This window comes from Zophobas morio, unplaced genomic scaffold, assembly GCF_036711695.1.
Source record: "Zophobas morio isolate AGI-343-1 ecotype UQ-CSIRO unplaced genomic scaffold, CSIRO_AGI_Zmor_V1 ptg000011l, whole genome shotgun sequence".
Taxonomy (NCBI): Eukaryota; Metazoa; Arthropoda; class Insecta; order Coleoptera; family Tenebrionidae; genus Zophobas; species Zophobas morio.
Window position 1 is genome coordinate 3,385,119 of NW_026972116.1, and position 26,085 is coordinate 3,411,203.

The window sequence follows — 26,085 nt, forward strand, 5'->3', positions numbered from 1 at the left end:
ACAAAAGGCAGATATCAGAAATCACCTGAGACATTCAAACAACGGCAGGATGACGACTGTGAAGAAAATGTTATGTTGGAATATTTTCATGAACTGATATTAGTTGCAATGCTTCCAGCAGTTCCAGGTCATCAGCCGCAACTGAGAACGAAAATACTGCAAGAACAAAAGTGTTACATGATCCACCCGAGACGGCAACTTAAAAATTAGTGTCACCAGGAACTCATTTCTTAGGAAGCACCGTTCAATTTTACTGTGACACGCAGGAGCAGTTCCTCTTAAGATCTTCTATATGGTTGTAAGGTAAAATTGACATATCAGCCTGGTAAAATTGACATATCAGCCTGGTAAAATTTACAGTAAGAACAAGGTTACCGGCCTAGTTTTATGCATGCAAAGTAAGTTTTCACTGACAGAAACCGACAAATTAATAAAAAAATACGTAACACATGAAATTAATGATTCTCATCGCTACATGAGTCAAGTATATTTGGACAGAAGAAGGTTAAAGCCGACTTCACCTGCAAAAAGGGAGAAGCAGTTTTTTATTTTTGTGTATATTGAGCAGCGTTGTATCTACCTACTAGTTTATTTTTGTTGCTGTATAAAACACTCTGATCTTTTCTATCCCTTTGATACGAGTTTATTTGCTGAACGTAATTATGTTGACTGTATGTCCTAGTTTTCCGTGTACTATACAACAGTAACCGTCCTATCCATCCACTTCAGAAGCAAGGACGAGAAATTATTAATTTTGGTCTGTTTGCTAGTTAAACTAACAAAGACAAACTGTAACCTTAGTCGTATTTAATTCAAGATTATTACTTGTTCTGACGTGGACAAACTCAGACTGTTTCAAATATTAATTGCGTTTTGCTACTTGCAGATTGCTTCAACCGCTATCAAGATTTGATTAAACAGTGACATTTATCTGTACCAATGTTCAAAAATAGCAGCATGATTTCTACTAATTACCTCAGTGATTTCAGGTTACTTACTTTGTTAGCAACAAAGGAACGGGGAAGCAGAAAAAGCCTTGGGCTTGGAGGGAAGTAATAAATTGATTCGAAGCTGATAAAATTCAAGCACGATTCGATATAAAAGACTTGGTTTATCTGGTTTATGAGGTGAAATTACGGTGAGTTTTATGTGGTAAGAAGTGAGATATAAAAAATTGAAACTAACATAAACTGTGTTTATTACGCCACGATAACCTGAAAACGATCAGACTTTTAGTGTCCACTATTTGGATAAATCCACCAACAAAATAAACATGAGATAGTAACTACATTCAATTATGGTTAGACTTTGAAATTATTTCTACGTTGCACTGTGCTCTGGAACACTAGCGTTTCAGTTAAACTTATTCAGAGCTGAATTTTCTTTTCATAACAGTTGTGGGTTTGCATGCATTTTTTAGGCTAGTAATGGATATTGTAAAGCTGCTGACATCGTATTTGTGTTTTTGTAGAATGAAAATATGCTGCAGATAATTAGTAGACTGTACGAACGTACGAACGTACGTTTCGTATTAATTATGGAATGGCTGCGCATTACCTCTATTGGGAGGAGTAATTTTAACGTGGCACTCTACCTGCCCATTTACTCGGCACAATTCATTAATTTATTAATTAATTGAAATTTCGTGTTGTTAGAAAGTATGCTTGAAGCTTTTACTCGTGGTAATTAATTAATGTTGTTTATTATAGAAATGTTGGAAAAAAATTCAGAAAATTATCTATAAGGTTTGCCGCGAGAATTAAATGAAAACACACAAGTCATATGAATCGTAAATTTATTTAAAATAAATCAATGACATTTTATATTGGTTTAAGAAAATTAAACATTGAATCCATTGACTATATTTACAGTTCACTATTACATACCATTAATAAATTTGAATTTTCCCAACAGCTATTACCGTTTAATAAATCTCTCACTAAAATTTTGGTCATCAATTATATAAAACGTTTATTTTTACATTTTAGTTTTATCACACCAAAAATCACATGATTTAACAAAAACATACAATAAACTAAGCAATTCATTTCAAACAAAAGTACGAACTATACATATTTACATATTAACAGCTCACAAATATTTTTTACCTTTATGGAAAGACTTTAAATTATAAGGTCGAGATGTTCTTAAGGTACAAATTCTGCGTTTATTAAAACTTTCTCAATTAATACAATTATGGAACTGTCATCATGAACTTACATTAAGTGCCGCGAAGTTGTTCAGTTCTTGTCGATTTATCGGTTCCTTATTAATTCTCCACGATTGAACAATGGCCGCTTCAGGAAACAAAACTGCCATGTTTACTTTTTCAGTAACAAATAACAGTCACGTAAGTTAAAACAGTTGTTTGTTTCCCATAACGTTGAGTATTCTAAGAAAATAATAAAAGAATAACAGTCGTTGATGTCTGAAAAAGTTTTGCTTTAATCATTTAGAAGTTTGGTACAATAATATTTGACCTATGGTAAGCTCAGCCCTTAGAAATTATTGTAGAATTAATTTCGATAACATTTGCGGACGCATTTGACAATAACAGTGTAAATACGAAATTAAGAAGAACATACAGACACTCAAGAATCATAGCAGAAGTTTGAAATTATTTCAAACTCAAATGCCCACCAGCAGTCTAAATTCACAGCAAAAAATTCGACGTTTGATTTTGTCTGATCCCGGAAATTTTTAATGAAAAAAGAATCGAGCAAATAAATTCTGGGTTCCGACATTGTCTTTGGCGATATCAGAGAAAATTATTCCTTTGAAACAGGCGACAGGAAACAAATTAAAAGCATTTAGATTAGTTCACAATTGGTAACGTGCCGGTGGCAAGGAGCCAATCGAAATTACGAACTCGAAAATTATAAAAGTTGGGTCACCGGATATCAAAGGGTCTCATTTTAATTAGCACACCTTTAAGGCAAAAGAAAAAATCTGACTAGTCGGACAGAAACTGAAAATATTCATAAATATTTCTATAGTTTTTACTTAAACTCTGCGAAACATTTGTTGAAAATAAATAAATGATTCCAATATGTCGAAGGGTTTATCGCAATAAACGGCAAACGGAAACTGTTCAGTTTCCAATTCGGTCCATTCAAAAATAAAAGTCTATCATATTCGCATCGGAATTCATAACATCAATCACAAATGTCTTATGAAAAAGCCATATCAGGCAAAAACAACTGCATCTTCCAATTCTGCAGCTATTATTCTTGAAGGATGACCGTTTTCTGTTTCTTTAAAAACTCGAGGAGATGGAATTATGTTTACTTTACTATATCTCGGCCTTCCCCTGCATAATTAAACCCAAGATCAATTTATCATAACTCGATGTTAGCAAACATTCATGTTTGATGATCGACGAATCGCTGCGCCTAGATTTCTCTCTCCTAATGATCTTTATAAATTGCGCCTTCAAGAAAATGATTTGATTTATAAATTGCCTGAGCCTGTGAAAACAGTGAAGTCAGAATATATGCGCATTTTTTCGCCTGATGGAAGACAATAAGTTAATTGAATGGCAACTCAACTCGAATGGATCCGTTTTTATTATTGCGACGAGACGTGTTCTCTTTCAGTTGGATTGTTAATTCGTAGCAAAATGTCTAAACTGACTAAGCTAACGGTGTGTTTGCATTATTTTGTAATAAAAGGGTGTATCTGCGATTGCCCAGTTCTGCAAACATTTGAAGCCATTATTCAATACGTTGGAGAAGCTGAGAAACTGCCAAGGTTGGTTAGATTGTTCACAGAGATCTTCATGTGAACCCCTGCAATGCTGACGTAATTCAATTATTATTGGAGCTTAAAAGGGTTAGGCTAAGACGTTGACAGAACCAACAACTTGACGGGAAACACAATTACATCTTACTTATGGCAGTTAATGAAAATGTCATAGCTTATTTTCATTTATCGATGACAGTTTATGTACAAAATTGAAACGACCTTATCTATATCAAAATTTTGTATGTACAAGAGAGAAAATCGTTGCTTTTCTTTATGATATGTACAAAACTCTGACGTAACAAATTATACAAAATGTCAGAGCGTTTTATATGTGGAATTTTAGAATTAGTGACTGTATAGCATGAACCTCAGACTGAAACCAGAAAAATTTATAGTGTGGTACGAAAGTAAACAACGATCATTTTATCGTTTGATCCTCTCAGTTAAAGTTATACGTCATAAATGAGCACTGGTTTTAAGTTAATCGAATGGTCGTATCTAACTAATTTACAGACATAGGACAAGTGCATTTACTAGTCGGCAGAACTGACCATCGCGGATATAAAAATTTCATACATAACAATTTTCAGTAAACGCGGATTCGAACCCGTCTGTCTTCACATGCAATTTACAAAGTGCCTAATTGTAAATAACGACAATGGGGCCACTACATCATGTGATCAGTTTTGACGTTTTAATCATTAACGAAATGATCACGTCGTGAGATTCATGCGATTATAGTCAGAGGTACGAATGTAATTACTAATATTAATGCAGTTCATCAATATCACTGACACGCAGCATGTCCATCACTATGGCCGGCAGCGTTATACGGAGAGATATTTTAAACTGATTATTCACATATCAGTCTGTTATTTGTGGAAGTATCACCTAAAATTGCCGCTACGTGGGGTGGCGCAATACTAGGCAGGCCACCAAACTGAGGAGGATGGTCGCATGGGATAATCTTTGCAGAGCACCGCGCCCGTGATGCATCGCTGCTGGGTGTTCTCCTGGAACAAAAATACCTAGTAGTCAGTGCTACCTCCATTTGCTCAGAACATTTTTATGATGGTATTCAGATAAAAATTAGGTATAACTTAATCATTAGCTACAAAATTCGTTTTCCATTTTATTAAATCTAAATGGGAAAATTGTTTTCTAAAATAATGAATACATTCAGTAATACGTGGTGACCGATCAAGAACCAAAAATATAGAAGAAACAAAAGGAAATTTAGATTAACATCATTGTTTTTCCACAGTCTAACACCAAAAAGCAGTTTAAAAGAAATTACTCTAAATGAAAGTTATCGATTTGCATGTTTCTTTTTAACTTCCCGAGCGTAAGAAAGTATTGCAATCGAGTCCATCGGGAGACTAGTTAATTTGATATTTTGTCGATGTACCTAGACCCCCTACGAAAAAATAGGTCTGAAGTTTCCATCTGTCTGTCTGTCTGTCCGTCCGCCGTCTGGGTAGATTTTTGATAGACAAATAATCTTTGAAACTAACGAACCGAATATTGTAAAATTTTATACGTGTATTACGAATATCATGTAGATGGTAAAACCCTAACCAAAGTTTGTCTCATCATCCTCACCAATAATGTGATGACATCAGCCTAAAAAACTGTACACAATAAATGGGTTTTAAATTGTATAGAATAATATACTCATAAACATCCACATTTTTGGGGAAAAAAATCAAATTGTTTAACAACATTTTCCAATTTAATTTTGAATTCGCAAAACCGAATCCTTGGAAATCTTTCAGGCGTTTTAAAGTTGTCATAGACATGGTAAATTTTTAACCAAAATATCTTTACTTATCCTCTCAAAATATGAGTCTATATACTTGCGACGGTACATTAGATTTTTATTTTTTAAAATTGCTTCTACAGGGTAACTCAAATCAGAAACTGCAAAACCGAATGTTTTGAAATATTGCAGACCTTAATATATCGTATGTGTGTATGTATGGTAAATTTGTATCAGAAATGTATCTGTTTATGCCCTCCAAAAAATGAATGAAGTCACCTCAAAGTTTTTGCTGCATACATCCTATTGAAAATGTGAAAAATTGTGATTTAACTTACATTCATATTTTCTAGAAATGCTTATAGAGTGTGACTCAAAAAACTATTGAACATGTGAATTTATTTTATTGATTAAATCAGGAACGGCTCACTCATCATCTCGAAAATTTGAGAATACAATACCGTTATTATTAGCATTACACTACACCTATAGAAATTGATACAAGTTCCTTGGAAAAATGTTGATGAGGTCATCACAAAATTTTGTAAAGAAAAAACTCCTTTGAAACATACGCGTAGCATGCTTCTTTAAATTTTCTTTAATATTATACGTACATATCTTTTTTTAATTTATAGAAATTCTCATAAAAAAGCAGAAAATCAAATTTTGTAATTGTCCGAAAAAGCTGAATATGTTTTATTGTACTTCAGGTGTGAGGGAAGTTCTGTCGAAATAACCTTCGACCAATTTATTTTCCATTGACACTACACCCTAAAAATATACTAAAATTCACCATGCATCATTTAATAAAAATATTGCATGGTTAAATTAACTTCTATAAATCATACATGAACTGAATCTTCCACGTAAATGTATGTTCTGTAAGAGGTTACTTATTGTTGAATGAATGTTGTAAATATACCCAGCACGACAATTACAGTCATGGCCGTTGGGGCAAAAGAGGAAAACAGAGAAACCGAAAGCAATGAATACCAATGTCGAAGATTATGAAAGGAAAACCGGAATACCAATGAAAAATTAGTTGAAATCAATACCACCATCAACGGGATATCAGAGAATATCAATAAAAATTGCGGAAATTAAGATCAAAATAACATAAATGAGAAAATTGGTGCAGAATTTTAGTTCACACAGTTTGTCTCTCGAATGATGTCTTGACAAATTAACTAAACGTATTCATTAATGAAAAGTCATAAAGAAAAATATTTAATTAGAGTGTCTAACGATCTTAATACGACTATTTAAAAGTAGTACATTAGGGAAATTTATGTCTTCTCTCGTATAGGGTGTTTACCATCAAAGCAAAAAAATAACTACTCGCCATTATGGGCGTCGTATCAGGCTGGAACTTTAATGTGTTAGTGCATACACGGTCATATTTTTGAAGTCGTTAATCTGTAAAGATTTCCGAGTTAACACACTTGAAAGTTAAGATTACATATCAGGTATTATAAAGAAATTATTTAATATTTATTTTAATTAATGCGCTTAACTTTTTTGTGAAAATAAATGCGTGCATTCAAATTTTAAATTAATTCAGGAACGGCTCACTCCATTTTCTCTGAAAATTTTGGGAATACAATACTGTTATTTTTAGTATTACACTGCACCAATCCAAGTTGATATACGTGTTCTTGTTTTTTCTTGCATTGGTATTACGCTGTAACTATTTTTCTTTTGTGCTGTGACTAGTATTATCCATGTTGATGACGTCGTTAAAAATTTTTTATTGGTCAAATTAAGAACGAGTCACCCGCACGTCTTTATATAGTAATGAAAAAATAAGAATTGTAGCTAATAATCAGAACATTTTGTTCGGTTGTGGTTTAATTAATAATTGTAGTCCTGTGTTTTGAGAAAACAAAGTCATTCAAATCAAACTAATTTCTACGAGACGTTCTTCCGATGGATAAACATAAATAAACACTTGAGCGTCAGATTGCTATTACCTAGTGCTGAAGGACAAGGGTTGTTAGAGATGGATTATTTCAAGTTCAACATGGTGAGTCATCAGAATCTGCCAACGGACTGCAGTCAGTAGCGTAACATGCACACTTCAGAAGGGAGTGGATTAATTTTTTTTTTTTTATCGCAAACAATAACACGCGGAAACATAAATTTAAGTGAACTGGTCAACACGCTAGCATGTATGCGGATGAATCTATTAGGCACTAATCTAAATAAGTACAGGTACCCATCGCAGGTAAAAAAGTTCAGTATGACAGAGAAACGATGACGGGCGCCATTCAGGGTGGGCCCATTCGAAAATGCTGGACATGTTTCACTGTACTTCAGAAGAGAGGGAAGTTATGCCGACCAATTTTTTTTTATAGTAACCCCTATAAGTTAAAATCAAGATATGTGTGGACTGTTAAAATACAGATATAAAAGCATGTGCGTACGTTTCAATTAACTTTTTTCATAACAAAATTTTGTGATGATATTTTAAAGAGATGTGGCAGTGTAATTAGTAATAACAGTACTGTATTCCCAAATTTTCGGGAAAATCTGGTGAACAATTCCAGATTTGATCAATAAAAAATTCTGGAAATGCCCCGGGGATCGAACCAGCGCAAAGCGCACGCTTTCCGACAGTGCCGCAATCCATTTGACATTGTTACGTATCTAAAGAATAGCTTTATTATTAGGAGGGATAAAACAATAAATATTTTAATAATAAACTGCAAGTGCAGGAGATGTTCTTCAATAAAATTTAAATAGCATGAATTTACTATGCCAAGTTGTCGGTAGTGATGATCAAACAAATTTTATTGTGTTTTGTCATTTACACGATCTTCCTAACATACAGATAAAATTTCAGAAGAATCAGTACAATAATTTCGGGGATTATTTATGGAATAATATTGACAGAGAAGACCGACAGACGGAAACTGGAGACCTATTTTTTCATACTCTAGGGATCATGAAACGTCGATAAAATATGAAAGTAGCCATTCGCTGAATAGAACCTATTACAATTCGTCTATGGCTTATGCTCGACTAGTAAAAATGAAAATTTGTCTCAGAAAACCCTAATATGAATCCATGCAGGCATGCATGCATCCAGCGAATAAGTACCTAATAAATAAAAATGAAAATTTCGTTTACTGGCTATGTGCATTTTCCCACACGATTTTACGCAAGAATTTCGTAAAATTTGCAGCTTATTCGTTTATCGCAGCATTAAAAACATGGCAGTCTGTTATTTTTCAGACAAGTTCCACATACATTTTTCATTCAGTATTAATGTATAACATATCTCTCTCTGTGTGTATCATCCTGGATAATGGCTTTTGCACGGAAATGGGCGAGCAAGTGAACCAAAAATCATGTTTCCAGAATTTACATGCAGAGTTAGGGAAATGTTTCTCTTCCGCATATGGTTTAAAGACCACAATTTACTTAACACCGTTGTGGTACTATAAACCCTTGTGCGGTAAATACTGTGAATTTATAGTTCCTTAAAAAGCAATTATCCTAGTAAGACTACAAGGGTTCCAAACTATTAAATCACAAGATGGCCAGCCAAGGAATTATTATCTCTTTAAGATCCTCTCTAATTACTTGAAATGCACATCTTATAGTTTGAGGTTTAACACTTGACTTTTTTTATAAATATTTGACCGTGAAACGAAGCGTTTCAAGATATTTTTCTTTTTTAGAAAATGCCTTCATCAGTATGAACCTATAACAAATAAATAATGGGAATTTAATTAATAATTTCACTGGAAAATTTGTTTTATGGCTATCGTCATCCCGCTTCCGTTATTTCTACTTTTATTGTTATCTTTTTATGAGCTACTGAAATTGTTGGACCGAATTAAAGCCATACAGATGGCGACAGTTAATAAAATATCTTTTTATTAAATGTAACTCATGACTGAAGCTGTAAATGCAATTTACTATTTAACGTACATTTTGTCAAAACTAGCACACATTTCAACGCAAAATTCTATTTGTAACACTAATTTCATCAACAAAGCCGACACAGCTGTGATTTCCAGAGGCAAAAATCCAGAAGCATGCTAAAAAATGTACATCTGTCACAGTTAATTAGAGCTTGGAAAGACATACGACACTAGCACTGCACATTTATAAAATAATTTCCGACCAGACCGTTGGCGTAGCTTTAAAATGACTAAAACTCATTCCAAACTAGCACAGTGGCTCTGACTTTTGTACAGTTTGTCCTTTATTTTGAATAAAAATTTCATATGTTGCGCTTCGCAACTTTATCGAATCAGTTTAAACCCTTTGTAGTCTATGTTTGATACAGTAAATTTGGTATACGAGATTATGAAAATGAAGCCCTTCAAGCTTGGTGAACAAGCAGTAACAATAAATATGTAAACTGGCCGTCACTTTGTCAGCTGTATGTCTGCCCATTCAAATATTGACGAAACCGCCATCCAAAAGTTGAGTTAGGGTTAACAAAGTTGTTATTTTGCATGACATCAAAATGTACATAAGGAAAGTAAATTTACATTTTTCGGGTCATTTGGAGAGCACAGAAGTGGTGGAAATGAAGTGATTGTTTCAGCCTTTTAGGTAACGACAATATTGGCATGTGTTTAACTTTTTCTTCATACGAAAGTGTAAAATATACAATGAAGTCAGAGAAAAAAACGCTTGTCCATCTAATGTTTACCAACTACAAACAATAACTGCGTATCGAATTATTTGTAGTCTAATTTCCTCAATGTGTACATTCACCTTTGGCGCTCACGTATCCTGAATTACTGGTGGTTAATAGATAATATATCTGGTGGGTATGGATGTTCGAAGCACAATAGCGTTTGAGAACTATTACAAAATTCATACAAGAATTCAAAACTTAATTGTATTTTAAAGGAACACTAACAGGACATGAATTTCTCTAGTTCTCTTTTTTTTTAATTATTTAATTTTTTTGAAATTCTGTATGTATATTGAAGTCACCTCCAAAGTTTATAATAGTAAGTTTTTTAAATTTTATAAAATAAAATACTCCTGCAGCTCTTGTGGTATGTGAATACGTGTCGAATTTTCACTCTAGTCATCCACAATTTTTCGGAAAAAATTCAAAACTGCATAATAATAGCTATTTTGTAATTTAACTTTGAAACTGCAAAACCGAATGATCTGAAATGTTGTAATTATTTTAAGGTTATTGTAATCATGGTAAATCGTTAAACAAAATTTATTCGTTTATCCCGTCTAAAAAAAATTGGTGCTCTCAAAATTTTTCCGAATAAATCCTCTCTGAAATATGCAAAATATTATGACCGTATACTTGTAGTTTGTCAACGCACTCATAGTTTTTAGTTACTTATATGTACAGGGCGACTCAAAAAATTAATGAAAGATTGAAGTTATTTTATTGATTAAATCAGGAACTGCACAACCGAATGCTTTGAAATTTTGCAGATGTTTGAAATTCATCGTAAGCATGGTAAATTTTTAATGAAAATGTATCTGTTTATCCTCCTCAAAAAATCGATGACGTCATCTTAAAATGTTGCCGAATAAATCCCATCCAAAATTTGTAAAATGTGATGAGTCTATACTTGTGATTTATCACTGCCTTCATATTTTTTAGATTTGCTTATACAGGTGGCCCAAAAAATTAATGAATGAGTCAATTTATTTTATTGATTTTAAATCAGAAGAAGCTCACTCCATTTTCTCAGAAAAGTTTGGGAATACAATACTGTATTGCAGTGCATCAATACAAGTTGATATACATGTCCTTGCAAAAATGTTGATGACGTCATCACAAAATGTTAAGCGGAAACTCACTCGAAATGTACGTGCAGCACGCTTCTTAACATTTACTTTAACATATCTTTATTTTAACTTATTTATAAGGGTTCTCATAAAAAAATGCATAATCAAATTTTATCATTTTTCGAAAAAGCTATACTCGTTTTATTGTGGTGAATTTTTTAATTATAAACGTATGTTTTCTTATATTCACTAGAAATCCAATGGTTAATCGCATTACTATGAATAGATTTGTTTTTAATATTTATTTACATTTTCATGTAGTCTTATATATTTATAAACAGACTGACGTAGAAAAAAATAACAAAACTCTTATGGCATTATTTGTTAATATTTTATTTAAAATAATAATACAGTATTTTCAGAATTTCTAGTTTGATTTCTCATTTTGTGATAAAAACTTATTTTTCAAAAGTAATTTAGTATTTTAAAACTTTCTTAAATAAAATTTAAAGTGTGTACATACCTATATATGCAAATATTACTTGCGTTAACAAATACACTTAGCTTATTCATAGACTACTAAAATCGTCATAGTCGTTTCTGGAAAAGTTTGATATTTTGGCAATGTAAAAGTGAAATGTTTACCAGTCCAATAAGGACAAGAAAAAAATTAATAAATGTGAGTTGCTTGAAAGTGTTCGTAACAAATGGTCAACGAATATAAAACTAAAAGTGAGTTACAGATTGCTGGAGGTAAATTAAAATTTATTGATTCAGTTCCTTCAGTAAGCTAACAATATCACGCCAAAAAATCATTATACCTTTATTGAAAAATACGCTCTGACGTTCGGAAGGGTTCTATAGCCATCAGCTTTTGGAAAGTTTCATTTCGGTACATTAATGTACAATGTTTAAATACCTCTTCAATAATTAGTTTTACATATGAACACATCGTCCCATCGTCATTGTTAAAATGTCAAATGACTTTTAGTTTAAATTCGTCTGATCTATCAGTTGTCGTTATCGTTATGTTCTGCTATGAAATTATTTATTCCACACTAATGTTGTTATCTTTGATGGTGTTAACACAATCCCAAATATCAAGTGCGCACATATTTTGTACTTTTGGGTTAAAATATGAATTAAGTTTACATATTAATTATTATTACAATACTTCCCAAGCGTAAGCGAATAAAATTCACAAAATCAAATGATTTTCGAAAGGAGTTGTACTCAAAGGCAGGGAAGTTCTGTCGAAATAACTTTTGACCATTTTTTTTTACTGTACCAGCAACAAGTGTACTAGCTGAACGAGGCTTGTATCTTATCTCGTGAATTATTAACTTGTTAATTTTAGATCAGGATTTTTAAATTTTAAAATGGTCCGTAAAAGTAAATGTTTTAGATCCCGGTAGCCATCAGCAATCGGACACACTAATTAATTAATTATTCAGATGTAGATTTGAATTCAGAAGAACGAAGAATCCGGATATAGATCTGTATCCAAATTACGAATTTTACAAAACTGAGAAGTCTGATCCCACCCGGATTTGAAAATAATAACAAAAGTACTGTTGATCTTGAAGAATAGTTTATAAGTCTAAAGAACGTTTTTGTTCACATTTTAATTGCAAACTTTTTCACCGCCTACTTTGAAATTTTAAAATTCTCGCACAGGTGATGCTGATTATGGCGGAACCGTCGCGTCGGCAAGGACGGTATTATACAGTGCACCTTGTTTAAAAGTGGCCATAGAGATTCCCGTGTTAATTAAATTTTACACCCCAGGTTAACTTCTGTTTGAGCAAAAATTCAGAGTTAAAATTTTTATTGGATGTAATTATGGTCATCTTTTGTCGATTTTATTAAAGGTTATGCTTTAAATTAAAGGATATTTCTTAATATATTTGGACATTTTTGTCGGTAATATTGTAGGCAGCCATGTAAAAACAGATATTTACTTGACGCTTCTAAAATTTGATTACTCGTTCGATTACTGATGCATTAAGAAATTGCGCAATTTTTCCTAAACTTTAAGTTTTAGTGATTACAAGAATGCATCTGAATGACAAAAGAAATACTGTTAATCATTTCCATCGATCTGAAATCCCTAATATTTGGTATTTTATGTGGGATATGCGTCACAGTCACACTATCGTTTGCTTTTGCCACGAGGTACGACTCTGTTTTGTAGTTTTGTAGTAATAATAATATAATGTAGTTAATCACATTACCTCTTTTAACTTGATGGATTTCCCAAAGGAGTGCTTAGATCTATAAAAAATTGTTAGAACAAAAACTTTTGAACGATAGATTACAAAATGACATTCAGTAAAACCTTCCTTATGGCTTATGGCTTACGAATTCATGTTCATTTAAGACAGACCGAGAAAATGAAGCAGTCCATTTGACTAGCTGATATTTATTATTAAGTCTATAAAATAACCACTTAATATTCGAACTACAATAATGTGCGTGACAAAGGAATATTTCAGTATTTCCCTTTCTACTGACGTTGCGTGAAATTGTGTTAGTATTTTTCAGTAATCACCTTGTTGTATATCTTATTTTACATTGTTAGTTGTTCCCGATGTCTAAATGCCTAATGTTATAGAGAACAAAAAAAGAAAAGAAAAGATCCCAGTGTCAATACTAAAAACTTTTATCTGTTCACGCCAGACAATTTTTGCATACGCAACATATTAAACACCCCAGAGACGACTTCGTCCAATTTAAATTTTTTTAATAAGCAGTCATAGGAATCACAGAAAAAAATGACAATGATGTCAATGCCAAATAATGACAAAATTGAAAAAATGAATACTCAATTTATTAATGGATCAGATTACAACAAAAACGAATTTATGATAAATGTTCAAAATGGCTGCCTCCACTTTGTTCACAAAGTCCTATCCTACGTTCAAAATTTCTACGAACTCTTGTCTAACATGTCGGGACTTATAGATTTGCATGACGCTATTATCCTTTTACGTAAGTAGTTTTCATTTTCGATTGGTACACTACATATAAATGTCATTTTTCACCTTCCCCCAAAGAAAAAAATCTAATGGCGTTAGATCAAGGCTCCGTGCAGGCCAAGCGTAAGCGTCTCTAGCAATAAATTTTGATCATCCAAACGCTCTGTGTAAATAGTTCCTAACGTCTCTTTGCCAATGAGCGGGAGCGCTATCATTTTGAAACCAAAATATTCTTCGTATGTCTAGTTCTACGTTTTCCAGCAGTTCAGGTAAAATATTCTTTAAAAAATTTTGATACATAGGTCCGTTTAAATTTCCTTCAAAAAAATGTGGACCAATGACATGGTTATACTATCCTCAAACATATTTGGCGTTTATGACTTCACACCAATTTGACTCCCATTATAATTCAATAGGCCGTCACAACCGGATGTCTTAAACCCGCTCACCGATACCTACCTGAAAAGACCTTTTCTGGTAAAAGCACAGGGCAGGACTGAGTTTTGCATTTACCGACAACTGCGCCTTTCGAGTTTTTTATTTTAAGTAAAAACAAAGTAACTTTGTACTCAATCATTTTTTATTACAGCACAACTATTTACTTATTAACTACTACTGCTTATTTATTGATCGAAATAGTCACTGTCATCATCACTCGACTCTTCTAAATTAATAATTAACGGTGTTATCAACCGTGCCCTGTACTGGTCTTCTTCTTTTGCGGAATGTCGTACACAATTGGCCCACATTTCGGCAGTTATTTTGGAAGCTTCTTCCCTAATTATTGTCAATTGTTGCACTACTAAATTTTGGTGCCGTATTATTCCTTCTTATATTATTTTTCATTTGCGACCAGATTAGTTCGATGGGGTTAAATATACAATGGTACGGCGGAAGTCTAATCACCCTAAATCCACGATCTCGCGCCATAGCATCTATTTTATATTGTTTCTCAAATTTTCGAGTGTGTAACACTTCTAATAATTGTGTCTTTGTGTAATTTTCTTCAAAGTATAAATCATGTTCTGTTAGGAAATTTTGAAATTTGAAAATTTTAACAAACAAAATTACTCTGAGTCCGGTCCTTCGCGTCTCGACCGTCCCTGGCACGTCGAAAAGGTCTTTTCAGGTAGGTATCGGTGAGCGGGTTTAAGACATCCGGTTGTGACGGCCTATTGAATTATAATGGGAGTCAAATTGGTGTGAAGTCATAAACGCCAAATATGTTTGAGGATAGTATACCAACAATCCCACACCAAGCTTGAACTTTGAAAACTTCTTGGCACTGCTTTTCCTGATATTAATGAGGTTTTGCTGGGCATAGTAATGTGAGTTGTGTCTGTTTACACACCCGTTGTTGGTAAATGTGGCTTCATCCGTGAACAAAACGTTAAATAAAAAATCTTGATTGTCTCGTAATTGAGCCCTCACGAATTCGTAAAACACTAACCGTCGGATAAAATCGCGTTAAATGTTGAAAAATGATGAAATGATGAACCTTTAAGATGTTGAAAACCGAACCCAAACTAATCTCCATTTGTCTTGCAAACTGTCTTTGATTCACGTGGGGATTCTCTGCTACAATTTCAATTAAAGCAGCTTCATTATCCGGTGTTGTTACATTTCGATTTCTTTATTTTTTTTTGAATTGTCCAAATTCTCGTAAATTTTTTTCAAGTTTTCTAAACGCTTGATTTGAAGGAGTTCTGCTATTGGTATATTGCCCGGCGTAGAGACGAACAACAGCATCAAAATTTTTGTCACACTTTCCCAATTTTAATAGCATGTCTGTTTTTTCAGAATTCGAAAATATTTTAAAGCAAACGAAAATTAAAAATATTTGCCTGACAGAAACAATTTGTCATAATTTTGGTTCTGATAATTGCTATCTATGCGTTCATTAATATTTAAAAATAAAAATTTATCAAAGCTGTTTATGAAACGTAATGGGTTGCCTATGCAGAAATATTCAGGTGTGAACAGATAAAATGAACACCCTGTATACTGTATTAGTACGGTCGAAACTGGAATATTGTTCACTAATATTTTTTCCATATTATGCTTATCAATCTACATTGTTGGAAAATGTACAGAGACGATTCCTAAAATTTTTACATTATCAAATTTACTCTCAATATCCCGTGCATCATATTGATCAAAACCAATTATTAATACAATTTGATATACAATCTTTAAGGCAACGAAGAATTATGCAATCAATAGCATTTATTCATAAATTAATTCATGGCGTAATTGATGATATGACAACTTTGAACCACATAAGTTTTATTGTTCCTCGGCAAAATTCTCGTTTTTCAATCTATTTTCAATTACCCCGATGTCGAACTAATTTAATGTTGAAATCACCGATATATATTGCCTGTAAAAATTGTAATGCGATTTGTGAACAGTGTGATATATATGTTGAAAAGTTAGGCTCTATAACTAAAAAATGTACTACAATATTTAAAGGGGTTTTATAAATTATAATTACTTAATTAATTGATGAAAAAACTGTTAGTAATTGTCAGTAATTTAGAGCTTGTTTTCAGATTAGATAACTTGCATGCAATATATATGTATATAGTTACATAAATGTTCATTTAATCGAATTTAATCTAATTTAATTTAATTTAATTTCATTTAATTTTACTTATTTTACTTATTTAATTTAGATATAGTTGTCCTGTAATTGGAGAGATCTGTTGGACAATAAACGTATTTATTTATTTATTTATTTATTTATTATTATGGTGCATTTGACAAATGGTTAATTTCATATTTTTTCGAGGTTTCATACCTTCGAGAGTATGAAAAAGTAGGTCTCCGTCTCAGTTTTCTTGTTAATTGCCTCTTGATAATTTTATGATATACCTAGGTAAACCCCAAAATACTGAACTGAAATGTAAGTGTATTTTGGGAATATCATGTAAATGGCAAAAAGCTAACCAAAATTTGTGTGATTATCCCTATTAACAATTTGATCAGATCATCCCAATATTTAGATGAGTAAACTCTTTATAAATTTTACTCCTGTAAAATATTTAACATACTTCTTGTATTGTAGTTTATTAATTTGTCCTTATTTTTTACTTTACACTTCTAAATTTTTGAAAAAACAATTATACAGCACATTTTACAATTTAACTACTACAAATTCGATAGCTTTGGAATCTAGCATGCGCTTTAAGATTAAATATTAATTTGTATCCTTAAAAAACCTGATAACATTTATCTACATTTACACTTGTGGTAGATAAGGTACGGTGTTCCTGAAATTCTGAGAATAGCATATTTTATTGAATATTATCCATACTGAATATTTGTTCCCTAATAAAAACTTGAATTCTTCATTACAAATTTATATTAAGAAAAACTGAATAGAAACAGTTACATAGCAGGCTCATTTATCTGTAGTTGAATGATATACACTAATTAATTTAACTTATATGGGTTATAAAGAAAATAAAATTCACAGAATCAAATTTTATCATTTATCTAAAAAAATGGATTCATTTAATGGTATTTTAGATGCGAGTAAAGTCCTATCTAAACAACATTAGAACATTTTTTATTTAGTCTTAATATAGCCATCAGTCCACTTGCGGCCCACCACCAGTTTTCAAAAAATTATTATGTAAGTTTATGTGATACTTTATGTGACGGAGTAGAGACAATTAAATGTCGTACGATAGCGAAACGAATTAAGTCCATATGAGTCACATAAAGACACTTACATGAAACACAATATTTTATTTTCAAATATTTAATATTCTTTTGAAGCGATCATTATTTTCTGTCTCCTTGCTTCATTAAAAAAATGCCTTGCATTGATTTATCATGGTTACTATGGTTCAGAGCGACGGTGATTTTCAAATAAACCTATTGTTACGAAGTACCTAACACTCCGCTATGACGCCTGTGGGTTTTCTAGTGCGTGTGAGTAGGTCTGCGGTGACTCATCATCGGTGACGGTGGCACTTGAATAAAGAAGAGTCTGGAAACGGTCCACCGGAAGTGGCGGGATCTTTCCAGAAGAAGCGTACAGCTGCTTAAATAGGGATCACTGTCGGGAACAGTCTAGTCTAGTCTAATCCAGGGGAGTCGATAAATAAGTATGAGCTAAGCTGAGTCAGAATTATTCGCTGTTATATTTTTGCTGTATAGTTAGTCGTAATAGGTATGTATTACTAAGGAATAAATTGTTTTACCCACGTCGATTTTAATTACCGATCAAACGTAACAGTATTCTATTTATACCCCCTACACTGTAAACACCGGTAAAAACGTCCTATAAGTTTCAATTATATTACATTTGAAAATAAAACTTATTGCATGTCGTAGGTAAGATAAAATAAAAATTATGTGATTAAGAATTTCCCCACTTCTTTTAATACGAACGTCTTCAAGAGAGTTAATGCTGATCATGTTCATGAACCTTAACTTAGAGTTGTAACAAATTTTGTTTCGCGAACATTTAAGGTATTTTTTTAATAATCCTGTATAATTTTTTGTGTTAAAAAAATAAAAAATAGCTGGTGAAATACGGAATTCGTTGGCATTCTTAACCCCATTTCAAAAATTACCATAAAAATTCCACATGATAAAAAATAGCAGGAAAAGCTAATTAAACCGAATTAAATATGGATAAAAGCATTTTTGACTCGGCCCAAACATTCCATTCGTTCCGTAATTGAAAATAATGTGCTTTTTAAACCGACGTTAACTTAAGATAAATGATGTCGACGTTAATACGGAGACTAACGGTGTAATGTTTCACAGTCCACTGACAGGAGACAATACCAAACAGTATCACCCAATTATCGAAATGAAAGACCCATATCAGGAGCAATTTGTGGAACAATGATATTAATAATTTCACCCTTCTCATCATAAATTTGCTCTCGTGTCCGAATCTCAAGAGGATTATCCTGTGTTTCAGCCATCACTCCTCATGAATTTCAGACATGCAACGATAATTTCAGCGTGAACATGTTCGATGCGAATAAATTAGCACGAAATGTGCCGATAATGAGGGTTCTGCATGGTAATTAATTAATGAAAAATTCATTACCATTAAGGATATGTACTCTAACACTAGCGGCATTGGCGTTGGACGGCGTACACGTATATAGTCCTGAATCACTTTGTACGGCCTTCTGAATGAGGAGTCGGCTTGTCGTGACTTGGCCCTTTTCAGTGACAAGGCTAATGCCACCCCTGGGAGAGTCAAAGTTGATAACTTGAGCATTGTGAGCCCATAACATGCTGGGTGGGGGCTCCGGGGCGAAACGTACCAAACAAGTTAAGTTTATAGTTGAGCCCATGTTTATAAACAAGTCGGGACCTCCCAGGATCTCTGTAATGGGTTCTGAAACAAAAACAGGCAATTAATTATTTTGACCACTTAAGATAGTTACAATCAGGATTTACATTTTTGGTTTACATTTTCTGGTATCACTTAGAGACAAATGTATATACATTATTTTAATTAACAAATATTCATAAAATTGTGACCAGGATGTAAGTTGTGAGATTTAATCTACATACAACAATGGAAACTACTTATGAAATAGATTTAGTAATTTCAAACCTAATCGCATTTGTCGAAAACGCTGAAACAGGTCAATTTGTATTTTAATTGCTTTTTTTTAGAGCTATGACTTCATCGCATTTGTCGAAAACGCTGAAACAGGTCAATTTGTATTTTATAATTGCTTTTTTTTAGAGCTATGACTTCATATGCATTTTTTTAACACACTGCAGTATTTTTTATGTTACTGGTGGATTGTGTCCTTAAAACCTTTTTGAAAAAAGCCACAGTTTTTGAGATTGTTATATGTATATATTTATGCTCCAATCTAATGATTTACATAATTTAAAAAATAGTTAGAAACATTCCAAAAGTTGCCAATTGTTTCTTGATAAAAAAAAATCCACTAATTTTCAATTTTGTTTTTATTAAAAAAAATTACGTGTTCATGTGATGTTTATGTACAATATTCTTTGGTTATATAAAATGTGTATTTCAAAAACTGTTGAAGATATCATGTAATATTTGTTTTAAAGGTCCTTAAGAGTACTACTCCAAAAATAAACCACAAAATAGAATATTTCATTAAAACAAAATGAGTATGACGGTGACGGCACAGGTGAAAAGTGGATGATGTCTTGAAGAGGTGAAGAAACATAATATAGAAATAGAACTTGAGCTGTTTTCGCGTTTCGTGTTTTCAATAAATACCATTAGTTTTGCAATTACTGCATTTATCCCATAAGTATATATACAGTGTATATAATGTGATAAAAAAAGATGGATTGGAACCAGTTTTTATTTTACTTCCGGAGCGGTAGCTGAAGAAGTATTGTAATCGAGTCCACGACTGATTATTTTATGTTTTCTCGACGTTTCTTGACTTCTAGAGTACGAAAAAAAAAAATCTCCCGCCTCTCTATCGGTCTGTCTGTCTACCGTCTGTCCAGATTTTTATTTGACAGATAGTCTCCTAAACCACCGCTTTTATATGTATGTTAGGAATATCGTGTAGCTGGTAAAACACTAACCAAAATTTACCTAATCATGGTGATGACATCCCCCCAAAATTGTTCGTACTAAGTAATACTTAAATTGTATAGAATGACACAGTAGCTCCTGTAATTGTTCTTTATAAATTTGACTTCAGGTTTTCCCCCTGATATTCATATTTCCGCAAAAAATTGAAATTGTACAGCAACCTTCTCTGCTAGTGTAATAAGAATAAGCAGTGTTGGTACACGGTTACTTTAGTTTATCGCGTAACGTGTTAGCTTTCGCACATGCAATGTGAAAATATCGCACGTCCGAATGTGGCATGGGTTTTTTTTATTTCTTATAGTGTTCCTGTTATTATCGATATTTTTTGGGAAAAGGCCGAGTGTGCTTAATTAATTAATTAGTTCTCTCCTACGAGTCAATGAAATTTTACTTTCTTTTATCACAAATGCATACTTTGATGCCGGCGCTGATATGTGAGCTTTCCAAATCGCGAGATTCCGTGTGCGCGAACATTTGAATCAGTGGTACAGCATCTTCGAGATCATGGTACTTTCAATGTCAAACTCACGATCGTGGCCGTGATTGAACAGAAAGAATACTGCAAGGTGAAGAATAAATTTTGGAACACGTCGAAGAAGAGCTCGACATCAGCACTCGCCGACTTGCAGCTGAAGTTGGAGTTTCACAGTTTGTGTGCATCGTACTTTAAAAGAACAAGCCCACATCCACACCAATAGCATGTTCAAAAACTGCAAGGTTTGGAGCCCGCTGATTGTCCACGTTGTCTAATTTACTGCAAATGGTTGTTACAGCAGTGTCGTGAACGCCCTAACTTTTTAAAATGCATTCTGTTTACGGATTCACTCGCAATACTTTTTTCTACAGTCACACGTTTGTTAAGAAGTACGATTTCAACAACGGTTTTCCATAAATCTGTGGGCCGGTATTAGTTAGATGAAATAGTTAGTTAATGGAAATCAACGAGGTTCCACAACAAGTGGAAGTGGTAGCCGCTACAGTTCGTGGAACTCCCGTGGTTTTTTGCCCATCAACGACCATGTTGCGACGTTCTGAAGCCTGTAATGCTAATCAAGGACAACATTTTCTACATTTCTTGCAAAAAGGTAGTAGCATTCTAAGCTGCTTTTTTTTTTTTGTTTTAATAAACAATATGGAATCGTTGTGGCAAGAATCAAACATCCGTCAGAATAAAAAGTAGATCACGATTACCAAGAAGCATTACCAAAAGTTGGTCCTTCTCAGGGCCACCATTTGTTTCTACAACGAATAATCTTTCGCACTGACATTTAACGATGAATGAATGCATGCATGCATGAAAGAATAATAAGCAGCAAAAAGTCGGTTTTACTTTTAAATGAAATTGAAAGTGATTACATCTTTTTTAATCGAACGTATTCCCATTTAAAAGGTGGATCAGTGGCTTCGTATGGAGGGTACTTCATGGGGGCTTTGCCCCATTTGATTTTTAATTAATTTTTTCTATATTTTCATATTACTACGATACATGATACCGTGGTTAAAATTATTGCATATATTTCGAAATCACCCTGTATATGTACATAGATTTATATTTATAAACAATTTTATGAAATAATAAATTTTATGTGCCGCATAACATCGTCAAGTTCGTATACTTATATTTAATTTGTATACTTTAATGTTTCAATCTATAACCAATGACACACAGCCGTCTCTCTTGCGTTGACTTAAAATAAAATCGCCATCTTGTATATACCGTGTGATTTTTTAAGTTTCTGCTGTAGTTAATCATGGCGTGTACGTCAGTAGTGCAGCTGAAAGTAGAGGAGAAATTTAAAAATCACCCCATACTTAACACTTAGTTGTGTTAAACAGATCACCTGTTGACATACCATCACGTATCCACGTTTCAATTAAAGCATTAATGCTATGAAAACAATTTACTAGATACTTGGTTAGCGCCAATATAAAGACATCTTTGTTCAAAACCAATCTTAACTTAGAGCGGTAGCTCCAAAATGTCAATTTCAATGGGCTGCTTACATGCATTGATCTCGCGTTTTTTAGCAGAAACACTACATAAGCCGCATAAAATGCTACTGTGTTTATTCTTGTTTAATTCATTAATTTGATTCTTCTCTTTCGTAAGGACATATTTTTTACATATTCACAGGAACGTGGTTTGAAACCTATCTACTGGAGATGGATATCTAAGTGTAGGTTCCGGTGTAACGGAGATGGATGAGGGTGGGTTTGCACTGCCTATTAGCCAGAAATCCAGCTATTCGCTTAGAATAAAAGTGTGACTCTTCAAACTAGACAAAATATGTTATAAGGTTTTCAGTTAACGTTATCGGTATAGGCCTTCGGCCCTGAGAAGCGGCATGACTACAGCTCCTCACTCTCAACAAGTTTTCCACCTAACACCAGGAACTGCTGGATTTACTAAATTTTGCAAATAGAACACTTGTTAGATCTACCAGTACCCATTAAATGCAAGGACTTACGCGCCGCACACCTAAATAAGAACGCCTAATCCAACAAGAATATTTATGTCTTAAAAAGTCTAAATTTCTATGGAAAACGCAGTCTCCACGAGAAGTTACGAACTTTTCATATTTTCAAATAGGTTCGGTGACAGTTTCTCGCAAATTGCTATCCTCACCCACTGTAGCAATAGCAACAGCGGTAAGACCTATATATAGTTAACTCGATTATCTCATCTGACTTCACTTTATAGGAAAGGTTCAAGTCTTCGGACAGGAAGACCAGCGATATCTCCGATAGCATTACGACGCACCTAGTGGAAATGTAAGCAGTAAATCCATAATGTCTTACACCCCTCAATACATGTATTTGTTACAATTTTGATCTGTAGAGAACATGCAAAGTATTGCATATAGCGCTTCAAATTTTTGGTCAAAACGCTTTTAATGACTTAGAAAAAAATATATTTCGTCGTCGAAAAGTTGAAACGTCCTCTTTGTAAATATGTATATGACTATTTGAGATCAGTTTGAATATATGACATTTTACAAAATACTCTTGAGTTTAAACTTTAAACTTAGATAATAATTATCTTCTCAAAAAATGACATATTTCTTGCGTCTTATGTGACCTATAAATCATATAAATAGAGAGTGATAAATCATGTACATTATTATCCAGGTTAACTGTAGTATTGTTCTGGTTCTGGCTTGATTAGAAATCCTTTATTAGCATTATGTATGATATTAGAAAATGAAGTTGTATGGCTAATATTGGAATCATGACGGTTGTATTTTCTAATGAAATTGTGCTTTATATATACGGACTGAATATTATAATAACGGGATCCTAACCAGTTTTCAGGACAATACAAAATACACATATCTCATATGAAATTCTTTTTATAAATTTAATTTTATAAAATGTAAAAACATACTTCGCAATAATTCTGTTGTCAGTTTTCGAACTTGGAGAAGTTTCTAGTCTTCGCGAGCGATAACATTCAAGTCAGATACACTAACGATGAAAAGGTTGTTGTGATCTTAATTTTTGGAGAATGCGGAAAGAATGCTATTACAGCAACAACTCTGTACGCAAGAAGAAATCCCGCTAGGCAATATCCATTCAACAAAATCTTCAGAGACTTCGAGAAAACTATAGCACAAAATTGGTTGAAAGAAACAAGAAATTGAGAACGCACCGCTACTGGTACAAAAAATGAAATTCGCGTAATTGAAGCCGACAATGTGCCGCGTGTGACCAAATATTTATAGCGCAATAAGTGGGAACATCTCAATCTTCAGTTTCAAAAAATTTGAGAGCTAATAAATTCCACCCTTACCAGGTAATAGTTAAAAATCTGAAAGAAGCAGATTTTCCTATAAGAATCCAATTTTGTAATTTGATGCAAGATCAGCTACAATTGGACAAAAATCTTTTATTTAGTTTTATTCAACGATGAAACAACATTTGCGTTAACGGGGTTGTTAATCTGCATAACTGTTACTATTACTCCTAAAATAATCCACATTGCATAAGTTCAAAATGTTTATTCCGTAAACGTGTGGGATGGTTTTTTGGCTATTAGGTACTTAACAGGACACAGGTATCCACAATTTTTGGAAAATGATTTGCTGGCGTTATTAGAAAATGTTCCTCTCAACCTCCGACAAGAGCTGTGATTTCAGCAGGACGGGGCATTACCTCACTATCACAGAGTCGTTAGGGACTATATTCAATAACTTTTGAGACACTTGCCCACGTCTGGTTGTCTTGCTTAAATCGCACCGAAATGTATGCTGCGCAAGAAGGCATTTTAAACAGTACTTACGCTAGTTAATTTTACTGAATTGTTGAATTAATTCATTGCATTTCTTTAAATTAATATGTTGTTGTTTTTGTAATATTTCGCTTGCGTGAAATTTTTATTGACGTCTATCAGAAACAGAAAAGCGGGAGTACTTACGTTGATCCTAAAAACGTATTTGTTTATTTTGGCAACTAACAATAATTGATAAATGTATTCTGTCTTTCACTGAAAAGTGGTCAGTACTCAGCCTCTATACATTTTGAAACGAAGAAATCTAATTCTTCGTAATGCACGAGCTGTGAAACTGAAAGAACAGAATGGAAGTAAAAATTACTGACAAAGAGTTATATGTATACAAGGTGATTCAGCTTAAATCACCTAGTTAGCTTTCTTATAGGCACCCCAACATACATTATTCGCTTACTTTCTGATTCAAAATTTAATTTTCAAGATGCCATGAATCCAAGTTTTCTTTTCTTTTTTGAAACATGAGTGTCGCTGTCACATAAACACAAGACATTTTAAATCAAAGGTTATTATTTTCCAATAAAAGACAAGATGTTTTGAACAATATTCTAGGTGTGACCACCCTCTCTCGCCTCACAAGCTTCCATACTCTATTTTAATACACGATTTTAATATTAGTATAATTATTATTGTTTTAACACCGGTCACTGACCAAAAATATTACTATCGTGATTACTACTGTTGTAGATGTTACGTATTTTTATTTGTATATTTTTAGATCCTGCACTGAATTAATCGATCGAAACATTAAACTACACAAATTAATAGAAGTATTATTCTTAATTTGCTGATATTAGTATCATTATCATTGTCATTAATTATTATAATAACTAAGTAGATACTGCCAAAATGTCGTTAACCTATAGTAAAAAGACGATCTTATAAAAAACGAACATCGTAGATTCCTTTCGCAGACAGTTTGTTATTTATTTATTTATCTGGTAACAATAATCAGTAAATGCCTCTAATGGAGGCAGAAGTCAAAAACGATGAAAGCACGAACCAATCTGAAAGGGCT

General features: G+C 33.0%; 1 protein-coding gene across 3 annotated transcripts in view; it reads right to left on the reverse strand.

Annotated features, from left to right (window-relative positions):
• Positions 1 to 1,840: 1,840 nt before the first annotated feature.
• LOC135126680 (zwei Ig domain protein zig-8) overlaps positions 1,841 to 26,085 on the reverse strand; it is a 208,207-nt gene continuing 183,962 nt past the window's right edge. Inside the window, exons 4-5 of one of the 3 annotated variants that reach the window (XM_064052751.1) lie at positions 19,283 to 19,579; positions 1,841 to 4,754 (exon numbers count right to left, since the gene is read on the reverse strand). In XM_064052751.1, the coding sequence (XP_063908821.1) occupies positions 4,648 to 4,754; positions 19,283 to 19,579 (404 nt within the window). In that variant the 3' untranslated portion in view covers positions 1,841 to 4,647. Of the gene's footprint in view, positions 4,773 to 19,282; positions 19,580 to 26,085 lie in introns of all 3 variants that reach the window. The other 2 variants (XM_064052750.1, XM_064052749.1) reach the window with 2 other exon arrangements.